The following is a 16,928-nucleotide window of genomic DNA, read 5'->3' on the forward strand; positions in this document are numbered from 1 at the left end:
GCAGGGAATGAGCACAAAAAGTCTGAACCAAAATCATTACTGCAATTAATAAGTTAATGTTGAGCCTTTAATTAAACTAGGAGAATTTAAATGATTTTATATGACTAATTGAATTATGTAATCTGTTAATTAGGAAAGCCGAATTAAGAAAATTTACTTCAGATTAACTTTGTTTTAGGAAATTAATCATGGAGGGGGAGAAAAGCAAAAGGAGGAAAATCAAATACTAAGTACTTTCTGCTAATTACTGTAATATTTTACTAATTAATTCTACTAATTTATCTATCCCAGCTAGTGCTGTACATCATGGTTAAACAAAAATGATCATGGATAAGTAGAGTACTGCTAGCTATGGAGTTCAGTAGGGAAGAAATCATAGGCAAACACAGTTAACAGTCAACAAATCATGGATAGAAAGAGGGAAGTCTCTATTCTACTGTGTTAATTACTATTTTCTCTTAAAGGGCCCAGCTACATATTACCGCCAGCCATCACCTAGTTTACAGTGGACCAGTTACCTGAGTTTTGCAAAAATATTGATGAAGAATTGACACTGGGCTCAAACATATTATCTAGCATATTTAGATAAAGAAAACCAAAGCCACAAGAGTACGGTACTATAAACTATAAAGCAGTGTAATCTTAAAAGTTCATGCAATTAAAACTCACCGGTTTTGAGAGGCTCGGTCTGATGGAAACACTGAGTCACCGACTGTGTTGATCCAGTGGAGACTGAGGAAGAAACGTGTAAAAAATAAGTTTAACTGTATTTAAAATAACAATAACCTTAACCGAATTAATTAATTAGAAAGGAGAAAAAAAATTAAAACTTACTGGTTTTGAGAGGTTGAGGAACCGTTGGTCTGATGGAAACACAAACTATTTTGGTCTAGTTGAGACTGAGGAAACGTCGATCGTCGATCTGTGTTTATGTTTTCTACGTTTCTTAGTCTAAGGAGAGTGGACAGTGGAGAGGGAGAGGCGAAGAGGCGAGAGTGGACGGGTTGTGGGTGCTCTGGTACGGGGACGGCCTTAGCGGAGGCCGGAGAGGGTGGGGGGCGAGGGGGTGGGACGGCGGGGGGCGAGGGGGTCATGAGAGGAGAGATTGAAATGTTTAGGTTTAGGGATTGCAATGCGCGCAGTGGAGTGGAGAGTAAACTGGACGGCGCGGCTCGATAAAATTTTCTATTTATACTAGGGACCGAAATTTTTGAACCGGTCCAGTTAACCCGGTTTTTGCACTACAAAACCGAAAACCGAACCGAACCAGGGTTTTTTCTATATAATCTAATCGGTTTAATCGGTTTTATCTTTCGGTTCGGTTTTTTCGGTTAATTTATTGTCGGTTTTATCGGTTTACTCGGTTTTCCGGTTTTTTTGAACACCCCTACGCATGAGTGTGTTTATATTTCGGGGGTGAACAATAGTTGCCCCACTCCTTCTAGAATGTTGTTAATTCATGGTATGGGAAAATTAACATGAAAAAATAAATAAATTGAATTGAATTGAATCAGTGGGAAGATTGTAGATGAAAGTACAGTTGTGTGCACTGAAATTGTCATCTACAATGAACATCTACGCATGCTTCACCACAAGAGGACTCTTGACATGATGGCCGTTGCTATCTGACCACCTAAGGTGCCCAAATGTGTAGTCTTTCGGCATTCCATTCACTACAGGCTTAAACGTAACCTTGAAAATCTTCTCTTCACCGGCTCTCTTGAATTCCAAGCTTGAAGGTTCAACAACCACTGAAACCTCAGGTGGTGCCGTAGCTTTGACTGTGTATGTGCCCGGAGCCCCTACGTTCTTCACTCGGCGTGTAACAGTCACTGGGCCATTGAGATCAGGTACTGTAATTGAAGGATAGTTGAATTCAGCCAAGCTAGCATTCTCAGGACATTTATAAGGCACGCCTGAGAATTCCATTATGAAGGTACTGTTATAGCCATGGGCACATAAGAAGTTAAGGTAATCAATCTCGTTCGTGTCATAAACTAGGCCAGGATCTGCTGCACGATTTGGATTCACATGTCCTGCACCATATGCAAATGGTGTCGCGGGTTGGCCATCAGCATCGAGTATTCTCTTCTTGGAGTTAGATATTGTTTTTGCTGCGCAGATAAAAAAACACGAATTCGGTCCAATTAGCAGGGCTATAACAACATGCTGCAGACTTTTGCTAGTTTAAATTGATCAAAAGCATGCACCTGTTGTCATGATTGCAGATTTAAGAGCAGCTGGACTCCAATCTGGATGGATAGCTCTAAGGAGGCCAACAATGCCGGAAACATGAGGGCATGACATTGAAGTGCCAGACATGGTGATGTAAGGTGTCCGACGCTTGTCAAAAGGTAGTTCAGATGGCCCTAGAGCTTCAGTGAAAGCAGCGATTACATCAACCCCAGGTGCAGTGACATCAGGCTGCAAGAGAGAATTGGAAAATAATGGATAGTTCATATCGAGAGCAATGAATGACAAGAGATCGTCCAATTGAACCAACCTTGAGTATTGCTGGCTCAATTAAACTAGGTCCCCTTGATGAGAATGCAGCCATCACAGGATTCGGCACGACTCCTAAATCTGTATGTACTGGACTAATTGATGCTGTAGGATTTCTATTTCAATGTGCATAAAGAGCATGTGTAAGTCTCTAATATAGCCTTTGAGATTGACAGGGTTTAGGTGAAAGGGAGCAATCTGTGAAAAACAGAACAAAAGAAGGATTGTTACTTGGTCGACTTGATGTAGTTCATTACAGCTTGACCATCAGTGAACGTGAGGTGGGCAGCAGGGAGCATATGAGGATCGGACAAAATTTCACTTCCACTTTCTTCATCATTTGCCAATATCATCCCAACGGCACCAGCAAGCTCAGCCTCATGTCCTTTTACTACTCTACTGTTTATTCCTCGAAGGCATACTACAATTTTCCCTGCAACCTTCTTGGGATCAAGTGTTCCATTTTGGCATAGCTGACTGCACAGTTTCATGCAAATTAATGATATGGCTAACCTACTGATTTGCAAACTACATAGATGTTCGACATTCCTGAATTATGATATTTGTAGATTAGAGTAGTTACTTACGCATCTGCAGCTGGTGCTGTAGGAAGCCTTGCTTCTGCGGCATTGATCAATGGATAGAATTTCCCAGCTGGTAAGCCTTTACTTGCAACACTTGATCCCTGAAACGAGAATAAGGTTATTAAATGTGTTTTAGCTCCAAGTTTCAACAATATTTTAACGGCATAGTACCACTGATAGGCTTAATGACAGACAATTATGGTAGATAATCTTAGTCCTTTACAAGAAAAGAATACCTTGAAAAACTTCTTGTTGCCAAGAGTAACAGTGGCTGAAAACTCACGATCCAGTGTACTAGCACCAATCGTAAACAACCAGGGAGCCCCATGAGCCACGGACCCAGCAACTGGTCCGCTATTGCCGGCTGAAGCAACGACGGGAATGCCTTTCTTGATGGCATTGAAGGAGCCAATGGCCATTCCATCTTGCAAAAATTCTACAGCTTGATGTGGACCCAACGACATTGAGATCACATCAACTCCATCACCTATGGCAGCATCAAAAGCTGCCAAGATATCTGCATCAAAGCATCCACCATTGTCTGAAGGCCAGCATACTTTGTAAGCAGCCACGTGAGCTTTTGGCGATCCACCTTTAGCAGTTCCATTCCCATAACCAAAAATACTCGCTCCAGGAACAAAGCTACCACCAGCTGTAGATAAGGTGTGGGAACCGTGGCCCTCGGTGTCACGGACAGTATTCCATTCTGTAGGGATTGGAGTAGGACTTGCAGAAGCAAAACCTTTGTTGAAGTACCTTGCACCAATAAGCTTTCTGATATAGCACCAAAAATGTTTCGTCAAAATCTACACTATTCAGTTTGTTTGAGAAACTTGATCAAGAAGAGAAAGAGAACTGACTTGTTGCACTTAAATCCACCTCCAGCCTGACAAGTTCCCTTCCATCTTGATGGCACAGGGCCCATTCCCTCATCATTAAAGCTCTTGGATTCTGGCCATACACCTATAGTGATAGTACGCAGCCAAAAAATGTAAGAGAGTATTACAATTGGCAAAGAACCAATATGAACATTGTTAAAATTTTTCCCTTGGAGCTTCAAGGACGGAACCTTACCGGTATCAAGATTTGCAATGATTACACCTTCACCAAAGTTTGCCTTTTTCTGAAGCGAGCTGAGGGTAGGTGCTCCATTTGCTTCAAATCCCATAAATTCCCATGAATGTGTTGTGTGCAACATTCTTTCCTTGTTCTCGAAAACCGATATCACTCCCGGATTACCTGCATTTGCGAAGAAAGAAACAATGAACCTATTTGATCCTGGAATTTTTAAAAACTCAAAACAAAGTTTTACGATATAGAGAATAAACAGAGAAAAAGCAGAGCAAAATAAATAGATACAAATTTGTAATTCTTACCTTTCATGGCAGCTACTTGAGCTTCATTGAGGTTTGCAGCAAAACCATTGATACATTTAGTGTAAGAGTAAATCATCACATCCTGGACATTCTCTTTGCTGCGTAAGAATGTGACAGTAATGAATAAAGGTTGATTGTTTAATCGAATTCAGTAACTTTTCGACAAAGCAAACCTCTCCAAGCATGATCCAAGAAGATCAAAGTGTGATTTGGTCATGTGCTGCACATCTAATTCTGAAAAAGAACTCTCTCCAGTTGATGATAATGGGGAAAACGAAGACTCTCCCATGTAAACTATGTAAGACTGCATGAAACAAAAAGCATCAATAATTCCACAACTAAGCTTGGATCAATAGCATTTACATGTAGGGCGATGAAGAGGGAGACAATCTTACCTTTTTGGCCGCACAAGTCTGAACGAGATAAAGGAGGAGGACAGATAGAGCTAAGGGAGAGAACCTTAAGAGCCTCATTGTTTCTCTCTCAATTGCGAAATTTCCTTTCACAGTAGAATTGCAGTATGCTCTGTTTTACCCTGTTTTTAAACTCTGTTTTTTTGCCTATTCTATTTATTTTTAGTCAAATCTTACTTCTATATTTTTGGTGTGGACAACCATGGAATCCTCAATTTTGATGGATAAGAATGATTCTAGGAACAAAGCTAACATTATTTGAGCAAGAACTTGTCAAGCAATTCAAAACAACTACTATTTCTCATACAACTCTTTCTTCCAAAAAAAGAAAAGAGAGAGAGGACAACAAATGGAGCAAGAAAATTTCTATATTTATATTCTATCTAAACAAAGAAAAATTATATATTCACGTTTTATTTGAATATTTATATAGATATTCATTGTACAACTATTATTTATTATTCAATATATATATATATATATATATATATTTATATATATAACCCTCTAAAAAAACCCATCATTTGTCTTTTATTGTTTCAAAAATATTTTTAAAATGAAAATCACCAATGTATGATGGCTTGAGAGATAGTGATTGGTGATAAAATAAAAGATTTTATTAATTGAAATTATAAAATAATTAATGCTTGCCACATATGATGGCTTGAGAGATGATAGTAGGTGGAGTAAGAAGGGAACAATTATTATTATTTTCTAAGAAAAAAATCAATTTATAAGAAAAGTGCAATGTTCTATCAATTTCTAAACTATCTTCATAATTTTTCTAGATTTTTTTTTAATTTTTGATAAATCATGAAAATATAGTTTTATTCACACAATGTTCAATTTTAAACAGTAAAACATCTTCCACAAAACCTTCATATATATGAGTCTAACTTGTTTGAGAATTTTCTAAAATATATTGAGAGAAATCTATGAACTTATCATTTATAAGATCTAAATATCATTTGTATAACCATGATCTGTATTATTTTCCAATATTTTCAGATGTGGTTATTAATTTTTTAGAACTATCATTATAGAACTTATTTACCTTTTCTATCACTAATTAAGGCTTTGATATCGTTTTTTTAATTAAAATAAAATATAAAAAATTCTGATATGGTTACAAAGAGTGAGTGGATTTCTCTGTTCTCTAATTATTATATTAATCATCAAACAATTTCAACACAAATAATGAATGAAAACTAACAAAAAAAAAAAAACCTCAATGAAAATTAGTGAATGGAGGAGAGCAACACTTGAATAGAATAATAGAATGATGGAAAAGGTTGATGAAAATACATTTGTGCATGTATCAGTACAACGCAGAAATTGTTTTTGGCCATCATACACAAATTTTTTATCTACCATGAACATCTTCTCCTTGTGCAGCTTATCATCTCTTGTTCTTCCACCATTTCCAATATGATCTACAAAGAGATGATCGAGGATTGTAGGCAATAATCCCATCTACACATGCTTCACTACAAGAGGACTCTTGACACGGTGCAAGCCATCTGACCATGTTAGATGCCCAAATTCGTAGTCTTTAGGCATGCCGTCCATTATAGGCTCAAGAGTAAGCTTGAAAAGTTGCTCTTCACCAGCTTGCTTGAACTCCAAGCTAGAAGGTTCAACAACTACTGAAACCTTGGCTGGTGCCTTAATGCTAACCGTGTATGTTCCTGGAGCCCCTACGTTCTTCACTCGGCGAGTAACAGTTACTGGGCCTTTAAGATCAGGAACTGTGATTGAAGGGTAGTTGAAATCAGCGAAACTAAAATTCTCAGGGCATGTATAAGGTCCATCTGAGAATGCGTTCAGCAAGGTCTTGTTATAGCCATGGGCACACAAGAAGCTTAGGTAATCATTCACGTTTGTGTCGTAAACTAGGCCAGGATCTGCTGCCAAGTTTGGCTGCACATGTCCAGCACCATACATAAATGGGGTTGCAAGTTGTCCATCATAATCAAGAATTCTCTTCTTGTTGTTAGATTTTGTTTTTGCTGCGGAGAAAAACCAAATCCGGTTCAATTCGCAAGGGCTGGAACAACATGCTGCAACACTTTTCTACTTTATATTGATAACAAGCATGTACCTGTTGTCATGATTGCAGATTTAAGAGCAGCTGGACTCCAATCTGGATGGATAGCTCTAAGAAGGCCAACAATGCCGGAAACATGAGGGCAGGACATTGAAGTGCCAGACATTACCATGTAAGGAATCCGGCGCTTGTCAAATGGTCTTCTAGATGGCCCTATAGCTTCGGTGAAAGCAGCAATTACATCGACACCAGGTGCGGTGATATCAGGCTGCAATTGGAATTGTTCATTAGGCATAAAACAGAAAAATAAATGTGATTGTTTATGGAGAAGCCAAAGACTCACTAGTGAAGCAGAACTAACCTTAAGTACTGCTGGCTCAATTTTACTAGGTCCCCTTGATGAGAATTTGGCCATTGCTGGACTTGGCTTTACTCCAAAATTTGTAATTGCAGGGCTAATTGATGCTGTAGGATTTCTATTTCAGTTGGCATAAAGAGCACGTATAAGTCTATAATGGCATTAAACTTGACAGAATTTGAGATAAACGGAGCAAGTGAAATGGATGAAAGAGCTGTTACCTGGTTGCTTTGATGTAGTCCATGACAGATTCACCATCAGCATAAGTGATATGGGCAGACGGGAGCTCATAAGCTTCCAAGTAAAGTTCGTCCCCAGATATAATATCATTAGCTAATATCATCCCAACAGCGCCAGCACGCTCAGCCTCGTATCCCTTCGGCAGTCTCGGGCTTTGTCCTCGAAGGCACAGTATGATTTTCCCAGAAACCTTGTTGGGATCAAGTGTTCCATCTAAGCATAGTTGTCTGCACAATCAATTCCATGCAAATTATTACCATGGCCAACCTAGTGATTTGCACACTATATTGACGTTACACATTTCTGAAGTATTATACTTGTAGATTGGAGCGGGTGCTTACGCATCTCTAGGTGTTGCTTCGGCAAGCGCTGCTTCTGCACCGTTTATTAGTGGATATAATTTTCCATCCGGCAGGTTTTTACTTGCCAGAGTTTTTCCCTGAATTCACAAATGGTCATTAAACCACTGAATACCTTGATGAGCATAAATAGCACATCCTAGAAAACTCATGGCGATTGCCTCATCATTTTGGTGAGAATTTTAGTTCCTCGAAAGAATACCTTGAAAAGCTTCTTGTCGCCAAGCGTAACAGTGGTAAAAATCTCACGATCCATTGTACTAGCACCAATCGTGAACAACCAGGGAGCCCCATTTGTTATGGATCCATCACTTGGTCCATTATTGCCTCCTGCAGCAATCACTGGAATGCCTTTCTTAATGGCATGGAGGGAGCCAATGGAGATTCCATCTTCATAAAATTGTATAGGCTCGTCAGAGCCCAGTGAAACGGAGATCACATCAACTCCATCAGAAATGGCAGCATCATAGGCAGCCAAGATATCAGCATCAGTGCATCCACCATTAGCGGAAGGCCAGCATACCTTATAAGTAGCTACACGAGCTTTTGGCGCTCCACCCTTAGCAGTTCCATTCCCAACACCATAAACATTTACTCCAGGAACATAGCTACCACCAGCAGTTGATAAGGTGTGGGTCCCGTGGCCTGAGGCATCGTCACGAGCAGTATTCCACTCTTCTGGTACAGGGCCATTGTTAGCAGCAAAACCTTTGTTAAAGTACCTTGCGCCAATAAGCTTTCTGGTATAGCAACAACATCAACAAAAAAAAACCTCATGGAAATGTGAACATCCACTTATGATACCTACTCTACCATCCTTTCCGACATCTAAACATGTTCAGGTCTTAAATTTGTTTGGAAAAATTGATCAAGAAGAGAAAGGGAACGGACTTATTACAAGTTACTCCACCTCCATCATCACAAGTCCCCTTCCATTTTGATGGCACAGGACCCATCCCTTCATCGTTAAAGCTCTTAGATTCCGGCCATACACCTAAATCAATGGCATGCAACCAAAAAAAATGTAAGAGAGTATTACAGGTGACAAGAAACAACATGGACCTGGTTAGCAATTTTTCTCTTATAAATCCAAGGACATAGCCTTACCACTGTCAAGATTTCCAATAATTATATCTTCTCCAAAGTTTGCCTTCTTCTGAAGCGAGTAGAGAGAAGGTACTCCATTTTTCTCAAATCCAAGAAAATCCCATGAATGTGTTGTGTACATTCTGTTTTCTTTGTTCTCAAAAATCGATACCACCCCTGGATTATCTACACTTTGGTAAACAATGAAACAATTAACCTATTTGATCCTGAAATCCTCTTAAATTTACAACCAAGTTGTATGAAACAGAGAAGAAGTAGAGCGAAACAGAGCATTTGAAGCTTGAGAAATAAATACAACATTGTCATTCTTAATTTCTTACCATTAAGTGCTGCAACCTGAGATTCGTCGAGAACTGCAGCAAAACCATTGATACATCTAGTGTAAGAGTAGAGCATCTGATCCTCAACCTTCTCTTTGCTGCATGAGAAATATAACATTAATGTACAAATTTTGATTGTTTATACAAATTAGCCAGAGAATTATCAAACACTTTTCGACAACGCAAAAACCTGTCCAAGTATGTTCCAAGCATATCAAAGTGTGATTTTGTCATTGCTTTAACATCTAATGTTGTCAACGATGACTCGGAAAATGATTTCTCTCCTGATAATGATGATGGGGAAAATGAAGATTCTCCCATGTAAACTATGTAAGACTGCATGAACAAAAAGGCATTAATAATCCCATAACCAAGCTTGGATCAACAGCATTTACTTATAAAGCAACAAAAAAGGAGACAATCTTGCCTTTTTGGCAGCACAATTCTGAGTCTGAAACATATAAAGGAGGAGAATAGAAAGAGACAAAGGAGAGAACATTGAGAGCCTCATTGTTTCTCTTACTTGCAGAACTTCCTTTCGGCGTTGAATCGCAAAAAGCTCTGCTTTTACCCTGTTCTAAAATTGAATTTGTTAAGCTTTCCCCTGTTTCGAAACTCCGTTATCCTTCTTGCCTATTTTTAGAGGGTAGCAAAATTTTCCCTCTATATTTTTGGTGTGAACAACCATGGAATTCAACTTCCTTTGCTGGAAAGAGTGATTCTAGCGCCAAATTTAAAACCCTTTTTCATTTAATTTGTTTTTTTTTTTCCTTTTTTTCTCATAACCTTAAAAGAGAAATATATATCATATATTTTCAGATTGTAGAATAAAACTATGTGTTATGTTAGTCTTTCCTATTTATATTCTTTTGATTTGTGATTTCTTATGAAAACTAGCTTTTTAATTAATTTTTCCTTTTCCTTTTATAGGAAATTTTTTGTTGTTGAAAAATATGTCTTTATATCTTAATTTTGGGATAAAATGTTTTTGAACATGATTGGTTTCTTGAAAGAGCTTTTTCATGTAGACTGAATTTTGAGTGTAAAATTTAACCCTCGTAGATTTCTGCATTTTGAATTGAAGTAGATTTTCGAAAAGATTGGATAACTTTCAACCATTCTTTATGGAATTGTTGTTTTCTCTTCATACATACAAAAAAGGGATAACCATTAAACAAGAATGAGGGAGAATTCTTGGAGCTTCATGGAGGATAAGCATCAAGAAAATAAATAAAATGGGGAGAATTTCAAGAATTTTAAAGAGATCAGTGAAGCTGATTAAGTTTTTATTTATTTATTTATTTGACAGTAAAGGGGTATCCTGAATCCAGAGTCCTTCCTCTAAATGATCCGAAGAGCACAATTTTCACGTCAACATAATGCTTGCAGAAGAATTTAATAAATTCTTCCTAGTATTAGCTTTAAGGTTCTGACATGGAAAGGTAAACAAATGGACACGTTTGATAAATTAAGATAAGAAACTACATTATTTAGATAAAAATAAATGTATTTAATTCAATTAATATTAAGATAAGAAACTATAAAATCTATGGGGAAAAAAATTCTTATGATTGTGTTAGTTATTCTATTTTATCCATCAATTGGAAAAATACCAGTGAGTGAACAATCTTTCCAGTATAATCTCTTCTTATTTAGCAGTAGAAATGTCATTTCATTGAGACATTTTTTCTTTTAGTGAAAAAATAAGCATCATTTTCGAACGAATTGATCTATCAGATTTCTACACAGAATGATGAGGGGCTGTGAGCAAAATTCACCCACTATTTCAATGACTCTAGTAATGCCTCACCACCAGAGGACTCCTGACAAAGTGCTTACCATCTCCCCATGTCAACATCCCAAACACATAATCTGTAAGCACGGCTTTTGGTGCTAGTTTGAATGTAACTTTAAACATCTTCTCTTCACCTATTTTCTGGAATCTCAAGATGGAAGGCGCAACAGAGACTGTCACTCCTGGTGGTGCCCTGATATGGATATTGTATGTGCCAGGAGATCCAACATTTTTAACTCTTCGAGTGACTGTTACGGAGTCATTGAGATTAGTAACTGTGATCGAAGGATAGTTGAAGTCTGCCAGGCTGAATGATTTTGGACAAGTGTACGGTTTATCTGAGAATAATTTGATGTCCTTCTTGGTATTGCCACGGTTGCATAAGAAGTTCAAGAAGTCATTAACAGTCAGATCATAAATTAGACCAGGATCTGCGGCACGGTTCGGCTGCACATGCCCTGCACCATCTGCAAATGGAGTTGCCTTGGTGTTGGTTGAATCCAATATTGGCTCCCCATTGTTATCTCTTGTTGTTGCTGTGGATGAAATTGATTAGCGGGACGAAAAACAATGTCCAAAATACTTTATTTTTGCAACATTTTCTATCTCCAAAGAAAAAGAGAAGGTGGATTGTTCTTTACCAGTTGTCATTATTGCCGATCTGATAGCAGCAGGACTCCACTCTGGGTGGAGTGTTTTAAGAAGGCCAACAATACCAGAAACATGAGGGCATGACATTGAAGTGCCAGACTGAGTGTTGTAGGGAGTCCTACGCTTATCGTATTCTGCATCACTTGGTCCTATTGCTTGAGTGAAAGCAGCAATTACACTAACACCAGGAGCAGTGATATCAGGCTGAAATAAATAGACCAGGTCATTATGTTCTCTTATAATGCAAGACAAACAAAAGCACAGACAGAGTGATGATAATAATAATAATAATAATAATAATAATAATAATAATAATAAAAACAGTAAGCAAACCTTCAGGATTGATTCTTCAATAATATTAGGCCCCCTAGATGAGAAAGAAGCCATAAATGGAGCTGGCTTTGTTGCCAATTCTGTCCTTACATTGGTTAAAAATGCCATAGGTTCCCTGCTTTATGCGCAGATGTGAGTCTCGAATAAATATCAGAATTTTCAAGTTCAAAGACATTCTCAGTAAAATTGATATGAACTTACTTGGTAAAGTTGAGATAGGAAAAGACAGCTTCACCATCTGTAAAGTTGACGTGTGCGGCAGGAAGCACATGAGTATCGGCAATAATTTCGTTGCCAGAATTTTCATCATTAGCCAAAATCATTCCAACAGCCCCAGCAAGAAGAGCCTGATGTCCCTTGTCTACTCTTCCATTTTCCCCTCGAAGGCATACCAATATCTTCCCTTTAACCTTTTTGGGATCAAGTGCTCCAGGTTTGCAAAGCAGGCTGCAAAAGAGGTTACGGGTTCACATGTTTGTCAATGAAAATATTTCAAGCGTTCACAGATTTGAGGCGATACTCACGCATCTTCTTCAGACTGATCAGCGGCCTTTGCATCTGCAGCACTGATCAATGGGTAGAATTTTTCAGCAGGCAATCTTTTTTCTGAAAGACTTGCTCCCTAGAAATGAGAAAAAGATAAAAAAACCCAGATCGTTAGCTAGAGAAGAAATGTAGATCAATATTGCAAAAAAATGGTGTACAACTGAAAAATACTGTAGAAGTTAAAAAGGAAAAGAAAAATACCTTGAGGTGCTTCCTGTTGCCAAGTGCAACATAGATTGTGAAGGCACGATCCATTGTGCTAGCACCAACTGTTATCAACCAAGGTGCCACATTCGATACTGTTCCTGGACTCGGTCCTGAATTGCCAGCAGAGGCAACGACAGTAATGCCTTTTGCAACAGCATGGAAAGAACCGATTGCAATTGCATCATCCGCAAACTCAGCAGGATCCCCACCCAGGGAAACTGAGAGCACGTCAACACCATCACTTATGGCAACATCGAAGGCAGCCAAGATGTCTGCATCAAAGCACTCGTTACTCCCATTTATAGGTGGCCAGCACACCTTGTAAGCTGCTGCACGGGCGTGAGGCGATCCTCCTTTGGCAGTTCCATTGCCATAACCCAGGACATCAGCTCCTGGAACAAAATTACCTGCTGCTGTTGATAGGGTATGAGTTCCATGGCCCTCACTGTCACGTGCAGTTTGAAAGCTTGAGTTGAGATGGCCAGCATATGCAGCATAACCCTTGTTAAAGTACCTGGTTCCAATCAGCTTCCTAATTTTTGGGAAGCCATAGGAAACAAGATGGTAAGGCCAAAGATGAAAACTTGAATGCCATACGATAGAATGCAGGCACTGGTAAAATCTTGAATAATATTTGAGCCCTAACCACCAAATGCATATAGGCACGACGACATTGGATTTACAGGTTAATATTGACAAACAGATGAGAGCTTAGCTTGCCACCATGACGTTTACTGAGATACAAGACCATTTAACTTGCAGACATTCATGGAGGGATAAAAGCATTCGAAACTGAGCCCATGTATATAGCAGGCAGTCACGACTTGCAATAAAAAGCACCATCCCCTAAAGAGGTCCTTGAGGTGATGTCAAAAGCCATATGGCATTTTAGAAGTGAGCCTTTTTCCGATTTCAAGATCAGTACTTTCTCATATATTATGTATAAGTGGAGGTTTGACCTGCAGTTTGTTTCACAGTTGTGACATCATGACCGACTCCTATTCCATCTAGGATGCAACGAAGTCAAGTAAAGATTTGACATAGTGAGAATTTGGAAAGAAATTTGCAAATACAGTTATCCGACGTGTATTTGTCAACAGGCAACAGAGCCATGTGCAAATATATGTTAATGCAGATGACAGCAAGGTAACAGGAAAGTTCTATCCGAAGTAGACATGGTTTTATTGATTGTTTTCCAAGATTGGAAGTCAACTAATATCATGGCAGCAGCAAGCTTCCAACAGAAATGTATCATTGCTGAGGAAAAAACCTGTGCAAGAATTTTTTACATTAAACAAGTAATTAACAAGTGTCTTAACTAATTATCATGTGCAGGAAACAACAATTTCAACAGAAAAAAATACTACATAAAATAATGTTACATACATGTGCATGTGAGGTTAACTTCCGATACTAACCATGACCAAGTTGAATAATCAATAATGAGAACAGGGAGATTAAGATGATTTGATTGAGGCTAATCATTAATCACTTGAGCAGGATTATGCCAAATCTTGGAAAGAAAAGCAAGAAAACTTTAATCTGATAAGGCAAGACTACCATTGACTAGGCCAAATATTGTAACAGAGAGTTGATAGCAAGTGGAAAAGAACATGGACCTGTTGCAAACAACACCATCTTTGTTGTCATGCTGACAGATTCCTCTCCACTTTGATGGAACTGGACCCATTCCTTCATCACTAAAGCTCTTCGATTCCGGCCAGACACCTAGCACAATTCCATTTAAAATGGCAAGACATAAAATTGCAATTGGCAAAGCAACAGGAGCACATGCATTATTATACTACGCCAAAAGGGAACAAAAGCTAGAATGGATAGTCAAGCTTTATTTTGCTACTGACCCTACCACTTACATATTCTAAATGTTTAATACTCCAAGATTAAAAAAAGAAGAAAAAGATCATAAGACTGGTAACAAGTTTCAAATTTCAAAACATCAGATTCTTATTTGCAGTGGATAAACCATGACAAAATTTATATTTTCCTTTTCACTTTTCTGATGAACATGGAGGAGTAAAGTGACAAGGGAGATTTGGTGGTTAAACAGAAACAATTGTGTCATCATCCTCAATTTTATCTCATTCCATGTACTAAAATACAAAATCTGTGGTCAATCCTGTTACCCTAATAAAAATATAGGGTTGTTGGTGGTATTTCAGCATGAAAATCAGAGTGATTGGAGGATCATGTTTTTGAAGTCTAGTCAACACAATAGTGACTATATTGCAATCAACTACAAGGCTCCCAAGGTTAAATGGGGTTATGCATAGACATGTAAACATCAAATCAAGAACAAGAACTCATGCAAGTGATAAAGTTTCAATCACTTTGACCACCAAAATGGCTAGAATTACTTATCAATAATTACAAGGATATAGTACTTACCGGTGTCGAGGTTACCAATGATTACATCTTCGCCGTATCTTGCTTTCTTCCAAAGTGAGTATGGAGGAACCATACCATCTGCCTCTAATCCAAGAAAATTCCATGACCGTGTCGTATGAAGTTTCTTTCCTTTGTTCAAGAAAACTGACACCACATCTGGGTGTTCTGCATTGATTAAAAAAGATAAACCATTAGCAGAGATAAGTACTGTATCCTGGAATGGCAGTTACAATGAAACCAGTGACAAAAAAGAGGCAACAGAGACAAAACAGAGTAAAAAAGAGACTTGTCTCTCTTCTGCCAATGAATGATCACTAATTTAAAATGAAAGACAAGAATGTACGAGTTCAAATTCTTACTGGCAAGAGATGATGCCTCTTCCTCTTCTAGGACTGCAGCGAAGCCATTTATGTTGTTAGTGTAAGAGTAAAATATTTTCTCCTTCGCCTTCTCTTTACTGTCAAGTGAGGATTGCAACAAAATGAGCAGAAGTAAGAGACAAACAAAAGAAAAGAATTCTTCAAGAATATACGCATACCCTTCAGTGAATGATCCCAGCAACTCATAATGAGAGTCTGTGACACGCTCGATATCGGACTGAGTAGGCTCCAAGCCATGTGAATGTGATCCCAAATAAACTACATAAGACTGCTCGAGAAAAATTCAACCTTAAGGCCATTGATCAAATATATACTACTTTAGTTTCCAAAATGGAAATGAGAAATTCAAAGAAGTTATCAATATCCCATGTTGAGTTTCAGTACAAAAAAAATCATTGAAAGTTCATGAAGGCATAAAAGAAGAACACCACACCATTTTGAAGAACCATAAGCAGAGGAACGATATGATCACAAACAGAGAAAAGCAAAATATGGCTGCTCACCTTTTGTGTGGCAAAAGTTAATGGCTGCAAAAGAGAGAAGAAAAGAAAGAATGAAAGAAGTAAAGGAGAGAAGATAATTGATAGAGCCATTGCTTTACACGAAGAGAGAAGTGTAAAGGGTGTCTGCTTTTCCTCTGTTTTTATACTCTGCATTTTGATGGATTGGTTTTAGGAAGCAAAGATCCTTTGAATTTGGATGGAGATGGACAAGAACGGAATGCGTGCATTTTGTAAGCAAAATTTGGGTGATTTAAGAGCCATAATTTAAATATTCTTTCATTCAATTTACGTTTCCCTTTAAGGATTTGCAGTTGTGATATGGTTGGATTTCATTTCATTTTATTTAATTAATTAATTAATTAATGGTCATAATCAATATTTGTTTGTAAAAAAAAAGCAATATATTCTAATTTAAAGGGGAAACTGAGTAGGAGGACTCACCTTGGGTTACTATCACTTTTTTTTTTTTAAGGCTTTGGCGCTTCAATGACTTGTGTTTATGTATTTATTATTGTGGTATAAATTGTTTTTTAAAAATATTTTTTTATTTAAAAATATATTAAAATAATTTTATTTAGATTTTTTGAATTTTAGATATCAACATATTAAAATCATAAAAAAACTATAAAAACATTAATATAATATTTTTTTTAAACTAAATACGTTTTAAGTTGCATTCAAATATAATTTTAAACACAAAAATAAACTATAATTGAAATGTCCTCTAGTGTAAATAGTTCTTCATTCCTTCTTTTTTATCCAAAAGGAAGTAAACGACAAGTCCCCGGGTGATTAAAAAAA

At 37.7% G+C, this 16,928-nt stretch overlaps 2 protein-coding genes across 2 annotated transcripts; both read right to left on the reverse strand.

The window, feature by feature from the left end:
* Positions 1–1,479: 1,479 nt before the first annotated feature.
* Positions 1,480–5,130, reverse strand: LOC133684170 (subtilisin-like protease SBT5.4). Its single transcript, XM_062106819.1, has 10 exons — positions 5,053–5,130; positions 4,636–4,766; positions 4,463–4,560; positions 3,947–4,325; positions 3,323–3,860; positions 3,090–3,187; positions 2,734–2,979; positions 2,504–2,618; positions 2,211–2,424; positions 1,480–2,114 (listed from the first exon to the last, which is right to left on the reverse strand). The coding sequence occupies exons 1-10, from the start codon at positions 5,128–5,130 to the stop codon at positions 1,576–1,578; spliced, it is 2,436 nt and encodes an 811-aa protein (XP_061962803.1). The 3' UTR covers positions 1,480–1,575.
* Positions 5,131–6,147: 1,017 nt separating this feature from the next.
* Positions 6,148–16,410, reverse strand: LOC133669702 (uncharacterized). The gene is made up of 22 exons (XM_062089937.1): positions 16,128–16,410; positions 15,783–15,892; positions 15,604–15,701; positions 15,245–15,409; positions 14,458–14,566; positions 12,833–13,370; positions 12,610–12,707; positions 12,287–12,532; positions 12,086–12,200; positions 11,743–11,956; positions 11,109–11,637; positions 9,734–9,878; positions 9,497–9,642; positions 9,307–9,404; positions 8,987–9,151; positions 8,771–8,873; positions 8,082–8,631; positions 7,862–7,959; positions 7,502–7,747; positions 7,284–7,398; positions 6,977–7,190; positions 6,148–6,884 (listed from the first exon to the last, which is right to left on the reverse strand). The coding sequence occupies exons 1-22, from the start codon at positions 16,278–16,280 to the stop codon at positions 6,349–6,351; spliced, it is 4,791 nt and encodes a 1,596-aa protein (XP_061945921.1). The 5' UTR covers positions 16,281–16,410; the 3' UTR covers positions 6,148–6,348.
* Positions 16,411–16,928: the final 518 nt, after the last annotated feature.

The sequence above is a fragment of the Populus nigra genome, chromosome 1, assembly GCF_951802175.1.
Source record: "Populus nigra chromosome 1, ddPopNigr1.1, whole genome shotgun sequence".
Taxonomy (NCBI): Eukaryota; Viridiplantae; Streptophyta; class Magnoliopsida; order Malpighiales; family Salicaceae; genus Populus; species Populus nigra.